Source organism: Candoia aspera, chromosome 1 (genome assembly GCF_035149785.1).
Source record: "Candoia aspera isolate rCanAsp1 chromosome 1, rCanAsp1.hap2, whole genome shotgun sequence".
Classification (NCBI taxonomy): domain Eukaryota; kingdom Metazoa; phylum Chordata; class Lepidosauria; order Squamata; family Boidae; genus Candoia; species Candoia aspera.
The window spans coordinates 139571684-139592091 of NC_086153.1; the positions used below are offsets into that span (position 1 = coordinate 139571684).

Consider the following 20408-nt stretch of genomic DNA (forward strand, 5'->3'; position numbering starts at 1 on the left):
CTAGCGAGAGAGCATGGCTCATCTTACAGGACGTAGCTCACTCAGCTTGAACGTGAGGAAATAATGTTTGTGTGATACATGGGTTACCTGGTTCTAGACTAAGCTTGTTCTGTATCTGACTTATAGGGGTCAGCAAATAGTTTATTGATGATAAATTTAGGGCTGAAGTATTGTTTGAAAATTGCTGCTTGTCTGAAACCAATATGAATACCTCCAGGTTTTTTTCCCTTCTGAACTGAATCTTCGGATGGCCAACGTGAATTCTGAAGACTATGTGTTTGAAAGCATTGCTGGGTAATGTATTTTCCCTCCGATTTAGCTCTTGCACAACGGTTGGGTTCTGATGCTCTGCAAGCTTGACTTGGCACACCTCAAATGTGCTTGGTCCTCTTGCTCATGCTCTGCTTGTGAAATGAAAGACACAAGCCCTGAGTGGTGAGATTTGGTCATTCCTCCCCTAATCCTTTTGGAAACATCACATGGATCAGGTCACGTACAGAAGAATGTGCTTAGGCAAGATGAGGTACTTTTCCGCCCCCAGTTTGAAACTTCAGGTTTAGCTTTGCAGATGGTAAAGCGCTGTGGACTCGCAAAGAAAAGCAGGTGGATTAATACTGAGTCAGTGGAAGCATATCTCATTCCTCTTTTGGTGTAGCACAGAGAGTGAGCTGTGAATCAGGGATCAGTGAGCCTCCGCCACAAACATGTTAGTGGGTCTCAGGCACTTTCTCATGGCTTTAGTCACAATGTCTGCAAGTTGGGGAAAAGTTGTGATGTTTAATCAGGCAATGAGTATGAGGTGTTTCAAAAGCATTATATAAATGTTGTTGTTGTTATTTTACTCTTATTACTTTGTAAGCAGTGTTCTTTCCCACTCTCCACAAATATAAAACACTGTAACCCAAGTGTAGATCAGTGAGTGTAACACCTTCGCAGCAGCTGAACAACCCAGATACATCAGATTCTTGAATCAGAGTACCAAACTCTAGATACTTTTGGTGGAATTTTTAAATTCTGCAATCCCCCTGCCCATTCCTAAAATTATAGGGGTGGAGCCAGATGAAATCATCTTAAATTTCCAATCCTCCTGTATTTCTCACATATCTGCCATTTATGGCCAGTCCCACTCTTTATTCTCCTGTTCTAATATCTAGCACATGGATTGTTATGTTTGAATTATTTCATGATATAAGTTGCTTATAAAACTTCCTGTTCTGAATTTTTCCAGGAACAACTTTGAATATACTCTGGAAGCTTCAAAATCACTTCGGCAGAAGCCAGGAGATAATACGATGACTTATCTAAACAAGGGCCAGTTTTATCCCATTACACTGAAGGAAATTAGTGGTGGTGAAGGAATCCATCAACCCATCAGTAAAGTTAGAGTGAGTTACAGTTAAAGAAAATATGTAGGACAGAAGCTGATCGCAAAGGCTTGTAGTAGCATTCCTGGTGAACAAAAGGGGAGCTAATTCATTCGTGGATTGCCCACACTTCTTGTGGGCTACCCATAATTTGTAGGGCTATAAACAGTCCATAATTGTTCTCAACTGATCTGATCCATCAACTTATTTCTCCTGGTCTTTAGCAAGACTGTGTCATTAGAATATACAGACATCTTTTTTTGTTTGCTCTCTGGGAAGCTGTAGTGTTAATATAAATTAGCACAGCAATTTTTGTACCAGATGTTTACAATTCTCTCTTTATGCTCTTGACAGTGGACTTGTTAGGTAGATCCAACGACAAATAATTACTATCTTCTTCCTTCATAATATTCACATACGTCAAAACATCTATCCATGAAAAAATACAAAGTTATGAACAATGACAAAATTGTGTTGTTGGGTTGGCTTGAATTTGCAAAAACATGTAACTCATTGTGGTCTTATACCAAACCAGACTTCTACTTTTCTCCTAATAACTAGAGGTTATTCCTTTCTCTTCGGAAAATATGGGGAAGATCTTGGAGTACCATTAAAAGGCAGCCTATTCATTTATTTTATTATTATGCTGCTTCCCATACTAAGAGTATCTCAAAGTTATGATTTCTCAAAGGGTTATGTTATTACTACCATCTGAAGATCTTTGCTTTTGCTGCTGTGGGTCCATCTCCAGAACTTTTTTTCCAGCCTCTGAGATTTTTAAAAGAAAGTGTTGCTGTCCTGAATAATAGATGGGGAAGATCTCTGGTGTTCTTCCTGGCTCATGGGTACCCTCCATGGTTAATTGCTTGTGGCTGCTGCTGTCCTTCTCAAGTCTGAGCGGCTTGTCATTCTCATGAACCTGGAAAGTTCATTTCACTCATCCCTCCAGCCCATAGATGCAGATGGCAGAGATAAACTGCCAGGGTTGTTAGTCCTGAGTAGCTGCTGTCCACTCTTCAGCAAAAAACAGACAACCCACCCGCTCCAACCCTCACCTCCACCATATGGCCATTCTGTTAATGAAGCTTTTCTGCCTTTTCCCCTCCCTTTCTCTTTCTTCCTCTTTGCAGAGCGTCATCATGGTTGTCTTTGCTGAGGACAAAACCCGGGAGGATCAGCTCAGGCACTGGAAGTACTGGCACTCCAGGCAACACACGGCTAAACAAAGGTGCATTGACATAGGTAAGAAGCTCTCAAGCAGCAGTGCCAAAGCTCAGCTTAGCAGGTTTCAGGTCCTGCATTTGCCTGGTGAGCTCAGGACCATCTTCAGTCAATGCTTTGCATGGCTTCTGATCTTGCCTGTCCCTCTTTGGGGTGTTATGAGAAATCTAACTGCCCCTCAGAATATCTCAGTTTGGGGAGGATTACAGATTTAAACAAAGATACAGGGCTCAGTTGCTTGGTCAATTGGCCAACCAACTGATCGGTCAAAAGCGTCCACAGCTGAGTAGCAGAAGTTTGAACGTGCAATGGATGTTGGAGGGATAGAATTCCAGAAGCTGGAGGAGGATTTGTTGGATGGACCGTGCTTCACTCTTCTGCTTGTGGGGTTGCTCAGACAGAACTGGCTGTGGCTGTTGTAGCTCTGTGCTGCAGTATCTGCCTATATTGTGCTTGCCATATCTGAACATTGCGGAAATTTGAATAATCGTATTTTCTGAACTTTGCTAAATTTTCAGACATCACCTCTTAGAATTCTCCTTTTCTCCTATCCCTTTCTCAAAAAAAGCATTGTTGTTTTTTTCATTCTTGAGCCAAAACCTGCTTTGGCCTTCAGTTTGCCTGTAGTTCATCCCATCAACCCTGGAGCTTCTTGGCTCTAAAGACAAATGGGTTAGTAGCAGTTACTCAGTGCAAGGGAAAAAGCACTCTTCACATGAGTAAAGCTGCTGTTGCTTCTTAGTCAGAGATTTGAAAGGACGCTCTGAGGTTGCAGAACAGGTTCCAAGACTGAGTCGCTGGCAGAAGTCAAGCCCCAGGTACAGTTTGGGCAAGGAGATGAAAGATGACATTAGAGATACCCATTTGCCTACAGCCAAGCTGTGATTGGCCCATTGCCAGCTCCTTTGGTTTGAAGGCTGGGTTGCACTCAGTTTTTTTTTTCTCTTGTAAATAAAAGTAGGGATTAATGCTTGGCACTTAAAGGCAGACGCACATGCAAATCTTCCTTTATTATGAGTTTTTATGAAGAGCGACATATCCTGGTTATGCTGGCTAACATTTTTCAAACAAAATTGAGGGCATGGCAAAGGTAGCAGATGTTACCTCTCTCCTCTGCAATTTTTAAATTTAATTTTCTGCATTCTACTTTAAAAAAAAAACCTTAAAGGGGTGCCCATAGCAACATTTAGATTTCTTTTATCTTCTCTAAGACAGTCCAGAAGAAAAATGACTGTCTGCCTAATTTGTGTCTGTCAGTCGACTAAGCTATTTTAATATCTTTTCCCTCCTTTATGTTATCAACAGCTGACTATAAGGAGAGCTTCAACACCATAAGTAATATTGAAGAGATAGCCTATAATGCCATCTCCTTCACTTGGGACATTAACGATGAAGCTAAGGTAGGTGCCAGGGCTCTTTCTTCCTGACCCTTCTGAGTATTCAGTGAAAGAAAGGGAGGCATATTTTAACATAACATTAAGCTTGTAGAAATCCTAAAAACAAACTATGATGAAATAGCTGCTAAAAGATTGCCAAAAGCTTTCTGGGAAAATAAAGTTTGAAGCTGATGGAAGCTTCACAGCTTGGATTATGAAATGGCACAAAGCCCAAAACAGGTGACCCTTTCTGACTACTTTTTTCCCCCTTGCCCCTGGGATTCAATCTGATCGAAAAAGCGTGAATGAACAGGAGTCAGAAAGTGTACTAGGCCTCTTCAGTACTCTTCCAGCAGAAGACAAGGCAGTTGGTTCAGCATCTGAGACTGCTGTGCCTATTCAAAAACAGAGCTTTCAGTCATCTCAGTTTAAACAGAGGTGTGTTTGCAGGCTGGAACTTGTAGTCCTCTGCAAACAGTCCATCTCCTCCACCAAGTGTCCTTGCATGTCAGTTGAATGGAGTCACCTTTCATTTTCCATTTGCTCTGCAGATATCACTAGATACAGTCATGGTGATGTCACCTATGGAACTTTCCCTGGGTTGCTGTATGGAGCCTTCAGGGGATGATGGGCAACCTAATTTATTCTCATATTTATTAGATTTTCAAAATGGAAGCAAAATTTGGTCAATGAGCAATAGACAAAATTGCTTTACCCTGCTAAGAAGACATTTCCAAGCCATCAGTTTAATCTGGATCAGCAAAACCTCTTGATTCAGTTCAAAGTATTCTCAGTTTTGGCAAAAAGAAATTCAGAATTATTTGAGATATTAAAAGAATTTTCAAATGATTCTGAAATAATTCGTTAGAATTTTGGGATGCATTTCAAACTGGAAGCCCATCTGTGCTCTTGATGGGCTGTACCATTTCCAAATTTACCAGGTGTCTTGGGGAAAATTCTACCAGGTCCTAGATGCAGCAATGACTTGGGTCTCTTGTAGCAATCAGAGCTTAGGGAAGCCTTTCCTAACTGGTACCCCTCCAGAATCCTGATCTGATAGAGGATTTAATTGCAGTGGGGAACTAAAATGTGAAAATCACAGTTTGACCCATTTAATTTTTAAAACAATGCTCAGGGCATTAATAAACCTCTGGATTTCAGGAGCACTGCTTTCCTTCCTGAAGAAGTCAGAGTTGGGTTATTTCCAAGGTCTGCACAGAATAACCTGTCTTGAGCTGCTATCTATATCCCTCTGTTTGGGTGAAGCGGCTAAATAATTACAAAAGATAGCACCCTGAATATGATCAGCAAGCCAACACTTTCTGAATAGTGATTTGTTTGTGTATATCTGTGTGTACATATAAAGGAATATGGAGATAGCTTTGAGGAAGGAAGTGTTAAGTAAATAGCAGTTTAGACCTGGTATGGAAGAGGGAGTGAGCAAAAACTCGTGATAGCCCTGCCTTGATTCTGTTTGGTATAAGAGGGAAATTCTGACACGTTTTGAAGATTCTGTTGTAGATATAATAACAATAGAGTTCCAGTACTCCTTGCATTTCCTGTTTCCTCGGCTGGTCTAGGATGAAGGGCTGGCAGTACATGTAACAGGTGTACTAGAAAGGACTACAGCATTTCAAGATGCAATTCTGTGTATGTTGTGGGGGGAGGACTGCTGCCATTTCATATGCCATCTCTTATTTTTTTCTCAAAGAAAACAAAGCAAAATTTAGCACAGCAGCTTTATGTTGGAAAGAAATTATGTACAAACTCTGTCTTTCTGCATCAGCAGGATAACTCTCTGAAAACCAAACAAAATTGGACCAAACTGAGTGTGGCAAGAGATGCCAACAAAAGAAAGATGAAATTTGGAAATGGGGCACATATGGCCGTGGTCTGTGGGGAAAAGAAATCCAGAAAAAAATCCCCAGTGCTTTCCTATGGGAGAGGCTGGGAGGGGAAAATAGTCTGGGGAGTGCTGATTCCTCCATTCTAAGCCCTCCTCCATCTTCCTTCCCTATCATGTGACCTTGTGCAGAGCTATTATTAAGGGGTTGGGAAGAATTCCAGAGGCCATGTCTGCATCTTCCCCTTGCTTGTTTGGAACAGGGAATCATTTACAAAATCTACAGGTAAGAAAGGAACAGCTCATTCTCAAGTATCAGCAAGTGAGGTTTGGAATTGGACTACTATTTTATGCCCATGTAAACCAACCCCCTTGTGTAACTGAATGAGAGGGAAGCTGTTATAATGGGGAAATTCATACATATACAGTATCTCCCTTTCTGGATATGCAGCTTTTTCCCATATTACTCTGGATCCCGAACTCAGAGTGTGGTTTCCATAGCAATACTAATGAGATTGCTGCATTCAGATCAAGAGTTAAATGAAACCTTGTTTGTTGAAGAGGTGAACATCACTGGAACTCCATATAGAAGAACCATAGCATTGACGGTGGTGATTGTATATATAATTGAGAAGATAATATTAATCATGATTACTCAGAAGGAAGCCTCCTTGATTTCAGTGGGATCTATTCTCAACTAACAGTTTTGAGGACTGCAATGCCAGTCTTTCTAGAGGGTTATCATAATACGTTAACCATAATATGAAGCCCCTGGGTTAAAACATCTATTTGGCTTTGATTCATTTACTTCCTCAGTGTGTTAAACCACTTTCTCTCAATTCTGTCCCCCCAACTCTATCTGCATATACCAGTTGACTTTTGCCTTTTTAATTTTTTTTAATAGATGGGTATACTTCCAAACAAAGCACTGGGCTGTTGCCATCTACTATATTTATTTTGCAAAATGTATGGGGCTCCTAGGCATTTATATAAATAAACAAGATGTCAAAAGGTGGTCAGCTTTCCATTTCATTTGTAACAAAAATTAATTAAAAGAACTACATGTAAAAAGTTGGGTGGGGCAGTAGACCGTGAAGAATGAACAATATCTTCCTTAACAGTCAAGCAAGGACATAAGGGAAGCCTCTGTTAAATATGCTCCCTCCCCCCAACCCCAACCTAGAATGCTTCAGAAAACATGAGAATCACAAGATTGTTGCCCTTTTCTTAGCTGCACCTGACAGATGATCTGGGCAAATGTTCAGAAGAGAGGAAATGGAAGGCTTTCACCGTTGAATTTGGCAGGGGACGCTTTAAGGAAGGATTTGTGGGCAAAGGAAGAGGTGATTAGGGGATGGGCATGAAGCAGTTCCAAATCTTTATTGCTAAATAAATATTCCCTTCCCATCATGTAAGCCTGATGTGTTTATCCTTCCAGACCAAATGGCATTACGTCAGCACCTGATGCTTAAAATGGCATTATTATGAAGCAGATATCAAATACCAAGTTTCCTGCATGGCAGTCTAAAACATGGTATTAATCCTTATTGCATTTTTTTACTGAACTAGTTTTTTAGGACAATTAAATTTGGTTAATTTAATTTAATTTAGGAGCTCAAGTTGAAACGACCATATATTTGTTCATTTCTGCATCATGCAAATTCACCTGGTGTGTTTCTTAAATAATCCTTGAGAATAGGTAGAATAAGCCAAAGGCAAGCAAACAAACAATTCATCGTGATAGGTAGCTATATGGTGCCTGAAAACTTCTAAATGTTGGCAGAATATGTGAACGCTGCACTGTAAGTTGAGAGTGTAGGGCGCATGGGCATTGCTGACCAAAGACGTACACCTTATACTGCAATTCTATACATACCTATTCAGTTAAATCCCATTGTACATATTATATGGGACTGACTCCCAAGTTGGGGGTATAGGTTTGCAGTGGGCAGACTAATCTTAAATTGTGTGTGCATATGTATGAGAGAAAGAGGAAGAGCTGTCGTGTGGCCAATATTACTCCAGTGTCAGTGACAGCTAGAGTGAGAGCTAGCAAGATGCTGGGTGTGGGTGGGGTCATGATCCAGAGCCTTTGGGAGAAATGAAGGGGTTTGGGTTCTGTGTCTCAGGATCAACCTGTCAGTGGCTTACTACCAGAGGACACCCTAACTCTCTCACTCCCAAAGCATTCTGCAGGTATATTGACAAGGTCCAGACAGTTGAGGGACATTATTACACCACCGTAATGTCCTTAGTTGAAGGGATTAAAATTGCTGTTAGTTATATTGAAATGAACAGTATATATTCGGCTTTTATATACTGTACGTAGGTTGGCCTAATTGTGAAGACTCATAGGAGCAGTGCATTGCCTCCTTTTTTGAGAAATATGGCCTTTACTTCAGAAAAGTTATGATGTTGTTGAACATCCTTTCCCACTTCCTGTCCCCAGATTTGGCTGAAAGTATTAATCACCCTTGGCTATTTTTTCTGGCTGGGAATTATAGGAATTGTGGTCCAATAGTATCTGGGTCAAAATGCTAGGACAGGCGACTGCTGAACGTTCCCCTTTTTGTTGTCAAAATGCCCAACTTTAAAAAAGGCTTCTAATTGAGTTTGATCTTATAACATTATCAAACAGCGGGATGCAAAAACTGACTTCCGGTAACTATTTTGGATTGCTGTGTTTCTTATTTAATCTTTTCCCCCTTCTGAGTGTTCAGATTTGACAGTGATTCTTGATCAGATTACTGGTAGACAGAGCAGCAATTCTTTCTTAGCGCTCTGATCTTATCAGGAAGAGATCTAGCCAATTTCCACTATTTTCATTACATGGTTCATTTGACTGCTGCATTGATTTATGCTTAATTACCAGACAAAGACTTTGTGTGGTGCAGTACATGGAGAAAATAAAGGAAAAAGCTGAGTTTAAGTGAGGTCCTTACTATATTTCTTGTATAGTAAATAATGATAGCAAGTTTTGCATTAAAGGCTATTATGAATTGGCTGCAGATGCATCATATAATTTGGACAAACTTCATTTAACACCATTAACTTAGAATGGTGCAAATGTGTGGAGGGTATTAATTCAATGGCATTTCAGAGATTAGTGGAGGAACTGGCTGTGAAATAAAAAGATAAGCAGTGGTTTGAGAAGAGCGTGACCTCGATATAGGTTCTTGGCAACCATCTGGAAAAGGTTTGTCATTGCCTCTTCTGGGGTGTTTATTTCTGACTTCCCAGTTTAGCCTGTAATCCTTAGCTTTCCTAATGTTTTCCCACTGACCAACACCAAGTTGGCAAAGGCTAGTCTGTAGGAATAAATACAAATATATTTATAGCCTGGTTCTTGAAGTGGTTTACAGTATTGATCTTTTTTATTCTCCCTTTCCTCCTCAACTATTCCCACTTTTCTCCTGACAAAGTATTGATTTGTGTCTCATAGCTGTTTGGCATCTTACAGCAGATTATTGCCTCGTCATTTTGTAGAGGGTTTGAAAACAAACATATGGTCCTCTAGTCTTCCTAAACAGAGTTTCAGGTTTCCAGATAATTAGCCGTAGGTGTAACTGGTGGCAATTAGGCTCTAAAAATGTATTGAGCAAAAGCTAGGTTGTCTTCCTCCTTGAGATATCTTCTATTGGTGAATGATATCGTGAGTGATCCAATCTTCTATTGGATGGTGCTCTCCTTAGCTTTGTTAGCTTGTAATTTACAAGGGTAAGAGTAAGAAAGAGATAAGTGTGTTGGAATATAATATATAATATACCACATCTATTTATATCTGTCCCCTAGGGGAAAAGAAGCTATTATTGCAGCTGATTATTATCATCAGTTTGTCACAGTCTGTGTACCATCTTAAAGTAATGCATTCCATTATATTGTATGAAAAGGTATTCCTTTTTCTTCCTGAATTTCTCATCATTCCTTAGGTTAGTGTTTCTCAACTGGTAGGCATACCACCAGTGATGTGCTGAGATGGTCTAGGTCAGTGTTTCTCAACCTTGGCAACTTGAAGATGTGCGGACCTCACCCCCAGAATTCCCCAGCCAGCATGGCTGGCTGGGGAATTCTGCAAGTTGAAGTCCGCACATCTTCAAGTTGCCAAGGTTGAGAAAGGCTAGTCTAAACTGTAGGTGGTGTGGTGTGCTCTTTTGCCCAGCAGAGGGTGCATGCACATCAAAAGACCCTTGCTGGAAAAGGCAATCACACCAGCTGAAAACAGACTGGGAAACCCTACATGTGAGAATCAGGTTTCTTTCTTGAGCTTTGGTCTCCCCAGGATAAACCAAATTCCATTCCTTAGTGCAAAGCTTGCAGGGGCAAAAACTTCACTTTAAATAGTGATTACATAGTGAAGAGAGCCAGTTTGCTGTAGCAGTGAAGGCACCAGGCTAGAATCCGGGAGACGGTGAGTTATAGTTCCACCTTGGGCATGAAAGCCAGCTGAGTGACCTTGGGTCAGTCACACTCTCTCAGCCCTGGGAAGAAGAAGATTATGGCAAACCACTTCCGAAAATCTTGCCAAGGGAACAGCAGGGACTAGTCCAGGCATATGCCAGAGTCAACATTGATTCGAAGGAGAGGAGGAGGGTGAGGCCTAAATATGTTATAGTAGTTAAAATGAACTAAACATAACAAAACCCAACCCCTAATTAACAGACAGAATGATCCCTCTGGTAAGTATAAATACCTACATGGAATTCAGTCATTAAACTTATCCTATAGCAGTGTACTGTTATCTTATTTTTAGAACCCAAATCCTTTTCAAAAGTAGAGAACAAATTAATATCCTGAACCCATTCCTCAAAATCAGGAGAATATCTTTCTTCTCTAGCTACATAAAATTATCCTCTTTGTTGTACCCCAGACCTGAAAGAGTCAAAGCTCTGCATGAGATGGCAAATTCCATGGTTTAGGACTATAGGTCAGTATCATATTGAAATCCTTAAGTATAATATTTCTTCCCAAAGTTATATTAATATATGTATTGATTTGAAACCAAAACAGAGCTATAACAGAACAAGACCAAATCATGAGAGTTAAAGAACGTTCAGATTTCTTACATGGGCAACCTAAGAAATCTACTGTCCATCACCTTCTAAACATTGTTAAATAATATTTTCTAATTAATTTCATTTTAAAATCATAAACATATTTCTTATTTTTTTAATACATGGACCTATTGATTTTCCAAAATTGGATATTCTAATACAAAGCTTGTCTTAATGCAAATCAGGAATAGGGCAGAACAGTGACTTTCCCTTCCTCAGTGTGGAACCTCACTATTATTTCTTCCAGAAACATTTTGCTTGGTGTGTGATAGAGGAACTTAATAGTGCTGGCAGCTGATACTAAGAATTAGGCATCATCAGCCACAAATATCATCCTTACTGTTAGTTCTCTCTTGATTGTGATGGTACTCTTAAACCAGTTACCAGTTATTTTGTTTACTCCTTGTGGCCCAGAAGAAACGTATCCTGGGATGGCACAGTGATCCAGCACTCTGGCTGTGAGGTAGAGAGCAGGAAGAGAGGGAAGGAGCTCCTATTTGAGAGGCACTGTAATCTGATATGGAAAAACCTCTTATTTTTTGTCCCTCCCCCCCACCCCAAGTAATTGATCTATCACTGTATGCTTAAAAATGAAATAAAATGGAGCTGACTTGTATGCAAATTACTAATGGGACTGAAGGGCCCTTGCAGATACACCCCTGTGTGCAAATGCTTTCAAAATAGCATGGAAATCCAGAGAGTGTGTGTGAACTACTAAGATGCTGTAAGTAGCTCAGACCTTCATAACTTCACGGCCAGTACCACTGAGCCAATACAGATGACTCGTCTGTCTTAGGGAGAAATGCATCATCCAGATGAATGGGTTTAGTGGATTATCTGCATTCTTTATGAAGCTGATCAAGTAGGCTCAATGGTTGGAAGAGCCTCCAACCACAGACCTTACTCTGCTCATCATCCTAGCCTTAAGTTTATCTGTTAGTACTGGGTAGATTTTGAATCCAGGTTTATAATTTCCTACAATTCCTCTGACCAATGCAATGTTGAGTCCTTAGAGGCACATTGAGAGGAACCAAAGGACATGACATGGGCCCAGTGGATTGGCCAAATGGCAACTTTGTTGGGCCGTTGAGTCTAGGATTTTGGCAACTGTTCAGGGCTATCAAGTACTGCTCCTGGTCCTGATCTCCTTGTGATTAGAAGAGATCAAGTACCAGCCTGTGGCACAGTGGTCACCGACATCCACCTGTTAATATGCTATACATATAGATGCATTTGTTGGGAAAGCTCCTACCAGCCTCTGGCATAGGGTAGGCAACCCCCGCCAGGCCTGCAACTGGGGTCTCTGTCACCCGGGGCAAACATGGATTCCATGCTCATTTTGGCACCCCCCCAGCGCGGCGCCTGGGGCACATGCCCCGGTTGCCCCCCTAGTTGCGGCCCTGACCCCCGCTGTGTCAAAAGCTGCAAGTTCTGACTTGGCAGGCTGGATGAGACTTTCCAGTGATGATGTGACATCACCAGATGAAGTGGGCCTAACCTTTTTTTGGCCTTTTTTTAAACCACTGTGAGCACTTAAAAGTAGAAATTGGAACAATTCATCTCTCAGAGGACTTCTTCTCCAATTTCTATTTGTATATGACTTTAACTCAAAAATTGTACTGATAAAATTTGGCTGTTTTGCTGATCAGTTTGGCACAGTTTGGGACTCTTTATTAAATGGAGGGTGAAGCAATTTCATCTCTCAGGAGCTTTCTGCTCTCGTTCCAGGCCTGACCTTGCCACCAAAGAGAAAAAATGTGCTGTCAAAATGTGGCCATTTTGTAGGTAAATATCAGGAGTGCAATCTCCAGAGAAACAGATAGGATGCTGGGGGAGGAGGGGGACTGGGGGCAGTTTCAGGCTTCCCATCTGTGCTGTAGCATCACTTCAAATTCTGTAGGAATTCTTAAAAATAAAAATAAAAACGGAGGGTAGCAGCTCAGTTTTGGTGGAGAAAGGGGAGTGAATCCTCATGCATTATAAGATAAAGGTAGGCTGGAGCATACAGTATATTATCAAGAATGGAAGATGAACAGGACCCCCCTCACCAGTTTATATTGGTTTGCTCAGCACTTCCTTGCACAAGGTACACTAGGTCCTCCAATCTGATTTCGACTCCTTTTCTTGCACTGATTATATTAATACACTCCTTTAGATTACAAGGTCATTTACATTTTTTTCTCATGACACACTCAGTCATATGGCTCTTCAAAATAAGGTGTTGCCCCTTTTGTCTGTATTACCAGTTTGGTTAGGATGAAACTAAATGAGAAACATATGGATGAGTCAGTCACACTTGGCATTTGTGATAATTCAGACAGCACTGACGTTAGCAGTCTTCTGCACATTTATTTAAAAATAAATTCTAATGTGTTCAATGGAATGTGCTGAGAGTAACTGTGCAGAGGATTGTAATCTCTTGTTCCTTCTTCCTTGTATTTGCAGTTCAGAGCTTTGTGATCATTGCTTTGAGTAGGTGATCTTTGTGCATTGTTCCCTCCTTCCCTTTTTCCATTTGGGGATGCAGTTTTTAAATACAGGTTTTATTAGATTTCTCTATCTTAATATGTTTTATGAATAATCTGTTAATTTGTTTATGGCATTTTTACTTGTTCTTTAGCTGGAAAGATTTCCACATGCCTTATGGAAGACAAATAAAAACAAGGCAATCTCTTTTTATTTGCCTAAGCTTACAGCTAAAAGGCCTAGCACAAAAGAAAAATGGAATGAGGAGGGAAGAGGAGAAAATCCAGATTCTGCCGTAGTTATAATACAGTGATCAGCATCCAGCTGGAATAAAAATAGTTCAGGAACCAAATGGAGCTGACATCTTGGCATTCAATGAAATGGCCTGTTATCTTCCCATTTTCCTCTCTACAGTACTACAATCTCATGAAATGGCTGCTGCTCTTTTATGTTGCTTTTTCAGGCTGAACCACTGAAAGTTCTTGCTTATCGTTTTTCTCTCTATGCTGAATTCTTTTATGCTACTCTGAATCCCTATGAGGCCTTAATAAAAAGAAAAGTACCCTCTAGGCTGCAGTTCCAAGCCAGTTATTTGGGATAACAAGTGACAGGGGACTGACAGCCAACTACAATCTGTTTAATTAGCTAAAGCTAGTTAACATTTACGCTTTCACAGCTTTGTCCTTCTGAGATAATGAAGGTGTATGAGAAACTGCAGTTTAACAATTCACAATTAGTAGTCTTTTTTTCCTTATAAGGCACCTGTAGTGTGTGTGACTTCAGCAAAGGATCGTTACCTTGTCGTGGTGCTGGAGCTTGAGCACCTCAATGATGCCATGAGCTAAACTGTGAAGGGCCACCCAAGACGGGAAGGTCATGACAGAGAGGTCAGACTAAATGTGATCCCTGGGGAAGGTAACGGCAACCCACCCCAGTATTCTTGCCGTGAAAACTAAATGGATCAGTACAACCAGAGATATGTCGGTATACCATCGGAAGATGAGACCCCCAGGTCGGAAGATGGTTAAAATGCTACTAGGGAGGAACAGAGGATGAGTTCAACTAGCCCCAGACGTGATGACGCAGCTAGCTCAAAGCCGAAAGGACGGCTAGCAGCTGACGGTGCTGGTGGTGAACGGCGAATCCGATGTTCTAAGGATCAACACACCATTGGAACCTGGAATGTAAGATCTATGAGCCAGGGCAAATTGGATGTGGTTCTTGGTGAGATGTCAAGATTAAAGATAGACATTTTGGGCGTCAGTGAACTGAAATGGACTGGAATGGGCCACTTCACATCAAATGACTACCAGATCTACTACTGTGGACAAGAAGACCACAGAAGAAATGGAGTAGCCTTCATAATTAATAGTCAAGTGGCTAAAGCAGTGCTTGGATACAATCCAAAAAACGATAGAATGATCTCAATTCGAATTCAGGGCAAGCCATCTAACATCACAGTGATCCAAATATACGCCCCAACCACAGATGCTGAAGAAGCTGAAGTAGAGCAGTTCTGTGAGGATCTGCAGCACCTACTGGACAACACGCCTAAAAGAGATGTTATTTTCATCACGGGAGACTGGAATGCTAAGGTTGGCAGTCAAATGACACCTGGAATTACAGGTAAGCATGGCCTGGAAGAACAAAAGGAAGCAGGACATAGGCTGATAGAATTTTGCCAAGACAACTCACTCTGCATAACAAACACTCTCTTCCAACAACCTAAGAGATGGCTTTATACATGGACTTCCCCAGATGGACAACACCAAAATCAGATTGACTACATCCTTTGCAGCCAAAGGTGGCGGACATCTATACAGTCAGTAAAAACAAGACCTGGAGCTGACTGTAGTTCAGATCACGAACTGCTTATTGCACAATTTAGGATCAGACTAAAGAGATTAGGGAAGACCCACAGATCCGCTAGATATGAGCTCACTATTATCCCTAAGGAATATGCAGTGGCGGTGAAGAATAGATTTAAAGGACTGGACTTAGTAGGTAAGGTCCTGGAAGAACTATGGACAGAAGTCCGCAACATTGTTCAGGAGGCAGCAACAAAATACATCCCAAAGAAAGAAAACCAAGAAGGCAAAATGGCTGTCTGCTGAGACACTAGAAGTAGCCCAAGAAAGAAGGAAAGCAAAAGGCAGCAGCGATAGGGGGAGATATGCCCAATTAAATGCAAAATTAAAGAGGTTAGCCAGAAGAGATAAGGAATTATTTTTAAACAAGCAATGTGCGGAAGTGGAAGAAGACAATAGAATAGGAAGGACAAGAGACCTCTTCCAGAAAATTAGAAACATTGGAGGTAAATTCCAGGCAAAAATGGGTATGATCAAAAACAAAGGTGGGAAGGACCTAACAGAAGAAGAAGAGATCAAGAAAAGGTGGCAAGAATATATGGAAGAACTGTATAGGAAGGATAACAATATCGGGGATAGCTTTGACGGTGTGGTCAGTGAGCTAGAGCCAGACATCCTGAAGAGTGAGGTTGAGTGGGCCTTAAGAAGCATTGCTAATAACAAGACAGCAGGAGACGACAGCATCCCAGCTGAACTGTTCAAAATCTTGCAAGATGATGCTGTCAAGGTAATGCATGCTATATGCCAGCAAATTTGGAAAACACAGGAATGGCCATCAGATTGGAAAAAATCAACTTATATCCCCATACCAAAAAAGGGGAACACTAAAGAATGTTCAAACTATCGAACAGTGGCACTCATTTCACATGCCAGTAAGGTAATGCTCAAGATCCTGCAAGGTAGACTTCAGCAATTCATGGAGCGAGAATTGCCAGATGCACAAGCTGGGTTTAGAAAAGGCAGACGAACTAGGCCAATATCCGCTGGATAATGGAAAAAGCTAGGGAGTTTCAGAAAAACATCTGTTTCTGTTTTATTGACTATTCTAAAGCCTTTGACTGTGTGGACCATAACAAATTGTGGCAAGTTCTTAGCAGTATGGGGATACTAAGTCATCTTGTATGCCTCCTGAAGAATCTGTACAACGACCAAGTAGCAACAGTAAGAACAGACCACAGAACAACAGACTGGTTTAAGATTGGGAAAGGAGTACGACAGGGCTGTATACTCTCACCCTACCTATTCAACTTGTACGAGAACACATCATGCGACATGCTGGGCTTGAGGAATCCAAGGCTGGAGTTAAAATCGCTGGAAGAAACATTAACAATCTCAGATATGCAGATGATACCACTTTGATGGCTGAAAGCGAAGAGGAACTGAGGAGCCTTATGATGAAGTTGAAAGAAGAAAGTGCAAAAGCTGGCTTGCAGCTAAACCTCAAAGAAACCAAGATTATGGCAACCAGCTTGATTGATAACTGGCAAATAGAGGGAGAAAATGTAGAGACAGTGAAAGACTTTGTATTTCTAGGTGCGAAGATTACTGCAGATGCTGACTGCAGTCAGGAAATCAGAAGACGTTTAATCCTTGGGAGAAGAGCAATGACAAATCTCGATAAAATAGTTAAGAGCAGAGACATCACACTGACAACAAAGGTCCACATAGTTAAAGCAATGGTGTTCCCCGTAGTAACATATGGCTGCGAGAGCTGGACCATAAGGAAGGCTGAGAGAAGGAAGATCGATGCTTTTGAACTGTGGTGTTGGAGGAAAATGCTGAGAGTTCCTTGGACTGCAAGAAGATCCAACCAGTCCATCCTCCAGGAAATAAAGCCAGACTGCTCACTTGAGGGAATGATATTAAAGGCCAAACTGAAGTACTTTGGCCATATAATGAGAAGACAGGACACCCTGGAGAAGATGCTGATGCTAGGGAGAGTGGAGGGCAAAAGGAAGAGGGGCCAACCAAGGGCAAGATGGATGGATGATATTCTAGAGGTGACGGACTCATCCCTGGGGGAGCTGGGGGTGTTGACCACCGACAGGAAGCTCTGGCGTGGGCTGGTCCATGAGGTCATGAAGAGTTGGAAGCGACTGAACGAATAAACGACAAGTGTGTGTGAGCTTTAATTCTGCTCTAACAGCAACATGCGCCAGCCAATATAATCTCAAAAATTAGCAAGATTTATAACTTGCTAAGATGGGCGGTGACAAAATATGAAATATAAATAAACACTGTAAAACTCCTGCCAAAAAGCTATGCATCCCAATTTTGTTCAGGTTTACTCCAGAAAGAAAACTCCTTTGTATTCAGCGAGGCTTAATTTCTGGAAAATATATGGTACAGCTTTAATCATAACACATCAAAAATGTTTACTCAGAAATCAATCTTAGGGAGTTCAGCGACCTACTCTCTGGGATGTGTGCATAGGATTATAGGTGGGCCAGGCAATCCCAACTGATCGGTTTACTGGATAAACCTTGTAACCTTTACTTAAACCAGGAGTGAGAAACAGACTTGGGCTCAAGGGGGGGATTCTTGCCCAGACTTCTTCCCAGGGGCTGAATGTCTTTTAAGCTGGGGCAGAAGCCAAGTCCTGCCTCTCAGGAGTGAGGCATCAGCGCTTTGAAGCTTCCTTCCTTCCTTCCTTCCTTCCTTCCTTCCTTCCTTCCTTCCTTCCTTCCTTCCTTCCTTCCTTCCTTCCTTCCTTCCTTCCTTCCTTCCTTCCTTCAAACAGGTCATGTAGTTCTCCCTCCCCCTGCAGGAGCACCTTTAAATACCAGGTCCAAAGCAGCTGGCCTCCACTGCCAGAGCCCCTGCCAGGGTGGCTGAAGCGGGTGCAGGATCAGCTGCTCTGCGCCTTCCTCCAGGGAAAAAGTGCAGGTGACTGCAGCCAGGCTCCCCTGCAGGCCCTCTGGCTTGGCCCACATTATGGGGAAGGCAAGGGAGGGGCCACGCTTGACCCAGAGGTTTCCCATAAACTGTGTTCATCCACCCACTCTCTTTTTGTGGATGACAACATTACTCTGAGCGTGGGTTACATGAAAAGAATCTTCATAATTAAAGTATATCTTGACAGGTCATGGCACTGGATTGCTAAATAGATTTAAAGAGCCACTTGTTCCACCCTGTAGGCTGTTCATCCTTCTTACTGGGAAACTGCTTGCCTGTATCAGTGAGCCTCCATACAGATTACCTCACCATGAGCAGCAAACTTTGAGATGTAGTTTAGTGGGACTTGCTGGGTAATTTTCTTTTAGTAATATTTCTAAATTTTAACTTTAAAAACTCTTTTAGCTGCTGCCACCAAAAGGAACCCCTCAGTTTTACTCAGATTTAATTGCATTGGCAAGAGAAAGATAACCACCACAGAATCTTCCTGGTTTAATCTACCTACCTACCTACCTACCTACCTACCTACCTGTACTTAATTTGTTTACAGTGAGGATAAAGCATTTTCCTCAAAGTTAAGGTAGCTAACTTTTACTGAATATGCTTGATTACTTTTCCTGTAATGTAAGAGAATTGTCCCCAGCTAATAAGCGCTCATTGGCTTTCTCTTCAAATCAGTTAAACTCTATCCCTGTTAAATCTCTTACGAGCTTCTTTTGCTTTCAGCTCTTTCCAGCCTTGGCCTCACCATCTTTTTCCAGCAAAATTCCCTCAAACTGGAAGGTTTGCTCTTCTCCCAGCACAGAGCTGTGTTCCCTTCAAGAACAACCAACTCAAATTGTTACTTTCCAATTGTCAGACAGATCTTTTTATGTTTTAAAAATCTCATTAACTATGTTCCTCGTGAATTTTCTAATTGCCAGTAGATCAGTGACTTCTTTCTTTGACCAATCCAAATTGACCTTTACAATATGTCAGCCATTTTTAAAGTGCCAGCTTGGATGATCTTTTCCTAGCAACCCTAATTAAGCAACTACATTGCCTCCTGTCCAATGCAGGGTAAGAAAATAGATCTCTGGTTTACATATACATTAAAACTCCACTCAAAAGTTACTTATGGAATACAGTGATCATTGTTCTGACAAATGAATATATTCTTTCATGTTTCCATTTGGTTGCTGCTAAAAAAATTTGTAGCCTGGATTGTATCAACTGCTCCTAGATCTTGCATCTGTCAAATGTACAAAACATCTCCCATGGGATTATCCACATCAGATCTGCTGACATGGTATTTCAAGGCAATTGGATAGAGGTACATACAGTATGTGTATAATTCCCATTTATTAAAACTCATTGAATGAATAATTCTCATCATCCTTAAGTGTGGGAAAATATTACAAAGCGAACACACCCACTTAACCTAGGCAGACTTACAGCATACTAATCTGGCCCTGTGAATTCCTGAATAATACTCTGGATATTTTTCTCTCAGTGTCACAGGTGCTGTTCTTCCATTAGGTTTTCACAGAATGCTATATATCTCTGTCTATTTTTTCTGGTAAACCACTGTCCCTGTTTTATACATTACTGTCTTGTGAGAGATGCTTTAAAATTTTGTAACTCTGAATTTTTAGTTCAGCTTCTTTTTCAAAATTGCTACAGCAACTGTCTGTAAGCCCTGTTGGTGGGGAAGGAAACTCCAGAAATTGATCAATCAAATCTGTATTAGGGTAATAGACCAGGATAAATTGAAGTCCTAGTACTTCACGATTAGGGAAGGTATCTCCAGAGGTTAAATCTAGATTGTGCAGAGGTGGCCTCTCAAAATTCTCCACACATTTTTGAGCAGTGAAGTAGTAATGGTGGTGACCTTGATCAAGGATTTTTTTACTTTCCTTAAAGAGGAAGAGGAATTACTCAGATCATTTTTAATGGGAGGATTTACCAAGAACTGTGACAGCAATAAGCTTTCTTTATTCTTTATTGGCTGCTGTTATTGCAAAAATGACAGTAGAGCAATGAACTGGTAATTTGACCACCCCTTTTGCTTCCTTGTGAATATCCTGCTAGCTTCCCCCCACCCCCACGACCCAACATCTCAAGAGAAAAGTGAAGTGTTCTTCTATTTTTGTGGCTGCGTAAGGAAATGAGAAATTTGTGTTCATCTCTGTTCAGATGATACATGGAGGCATCTTGACTATGTTACTGTATATTTTGAACTCTTAATTTTAGTTTTGAAATATAGCTTCTCTGGAGACAGAGTGATAGAGTGTAGTATAATGCTTCTCCAAGACCTTCTCTTTTCTATCTCTGTGAAGGATAAT

General features: G+C 41.2%; 1 protein-coding gene across 2 annotated transcripts in view; it reads left to right on the forward strand.

The window, feature by feature from the left end:
• GRHL1 (grainyhead like transcription factor 1) overlaps positions 1 to 20408 on the forward strand; it is a 59626-nt gene that overhangs the window by 16369 nt on the left and 22849 nt on the right. For both annotated transcript variants that reach the window (XM_063314394.1, XM_063314385.1), the window contains exons 5-8: positions 218 to 294; positions 1229 to 1385; positions 2495 to 2606; positions 3891 to 3985. In XM_063314394.1, the coding sequence (XP_063170464.1) occupies positions 218 to 294; positions 1229 to 1385; positions 2495 to 2606; positions 3891 to 3985 (441 nt within the window). The remainder of the gene's footprint in view (positions 1 to 217; positions 295 to 1228; positions 1386 to 2494; positions 2607 to 3890; positions 3986 to 20408) is intronic.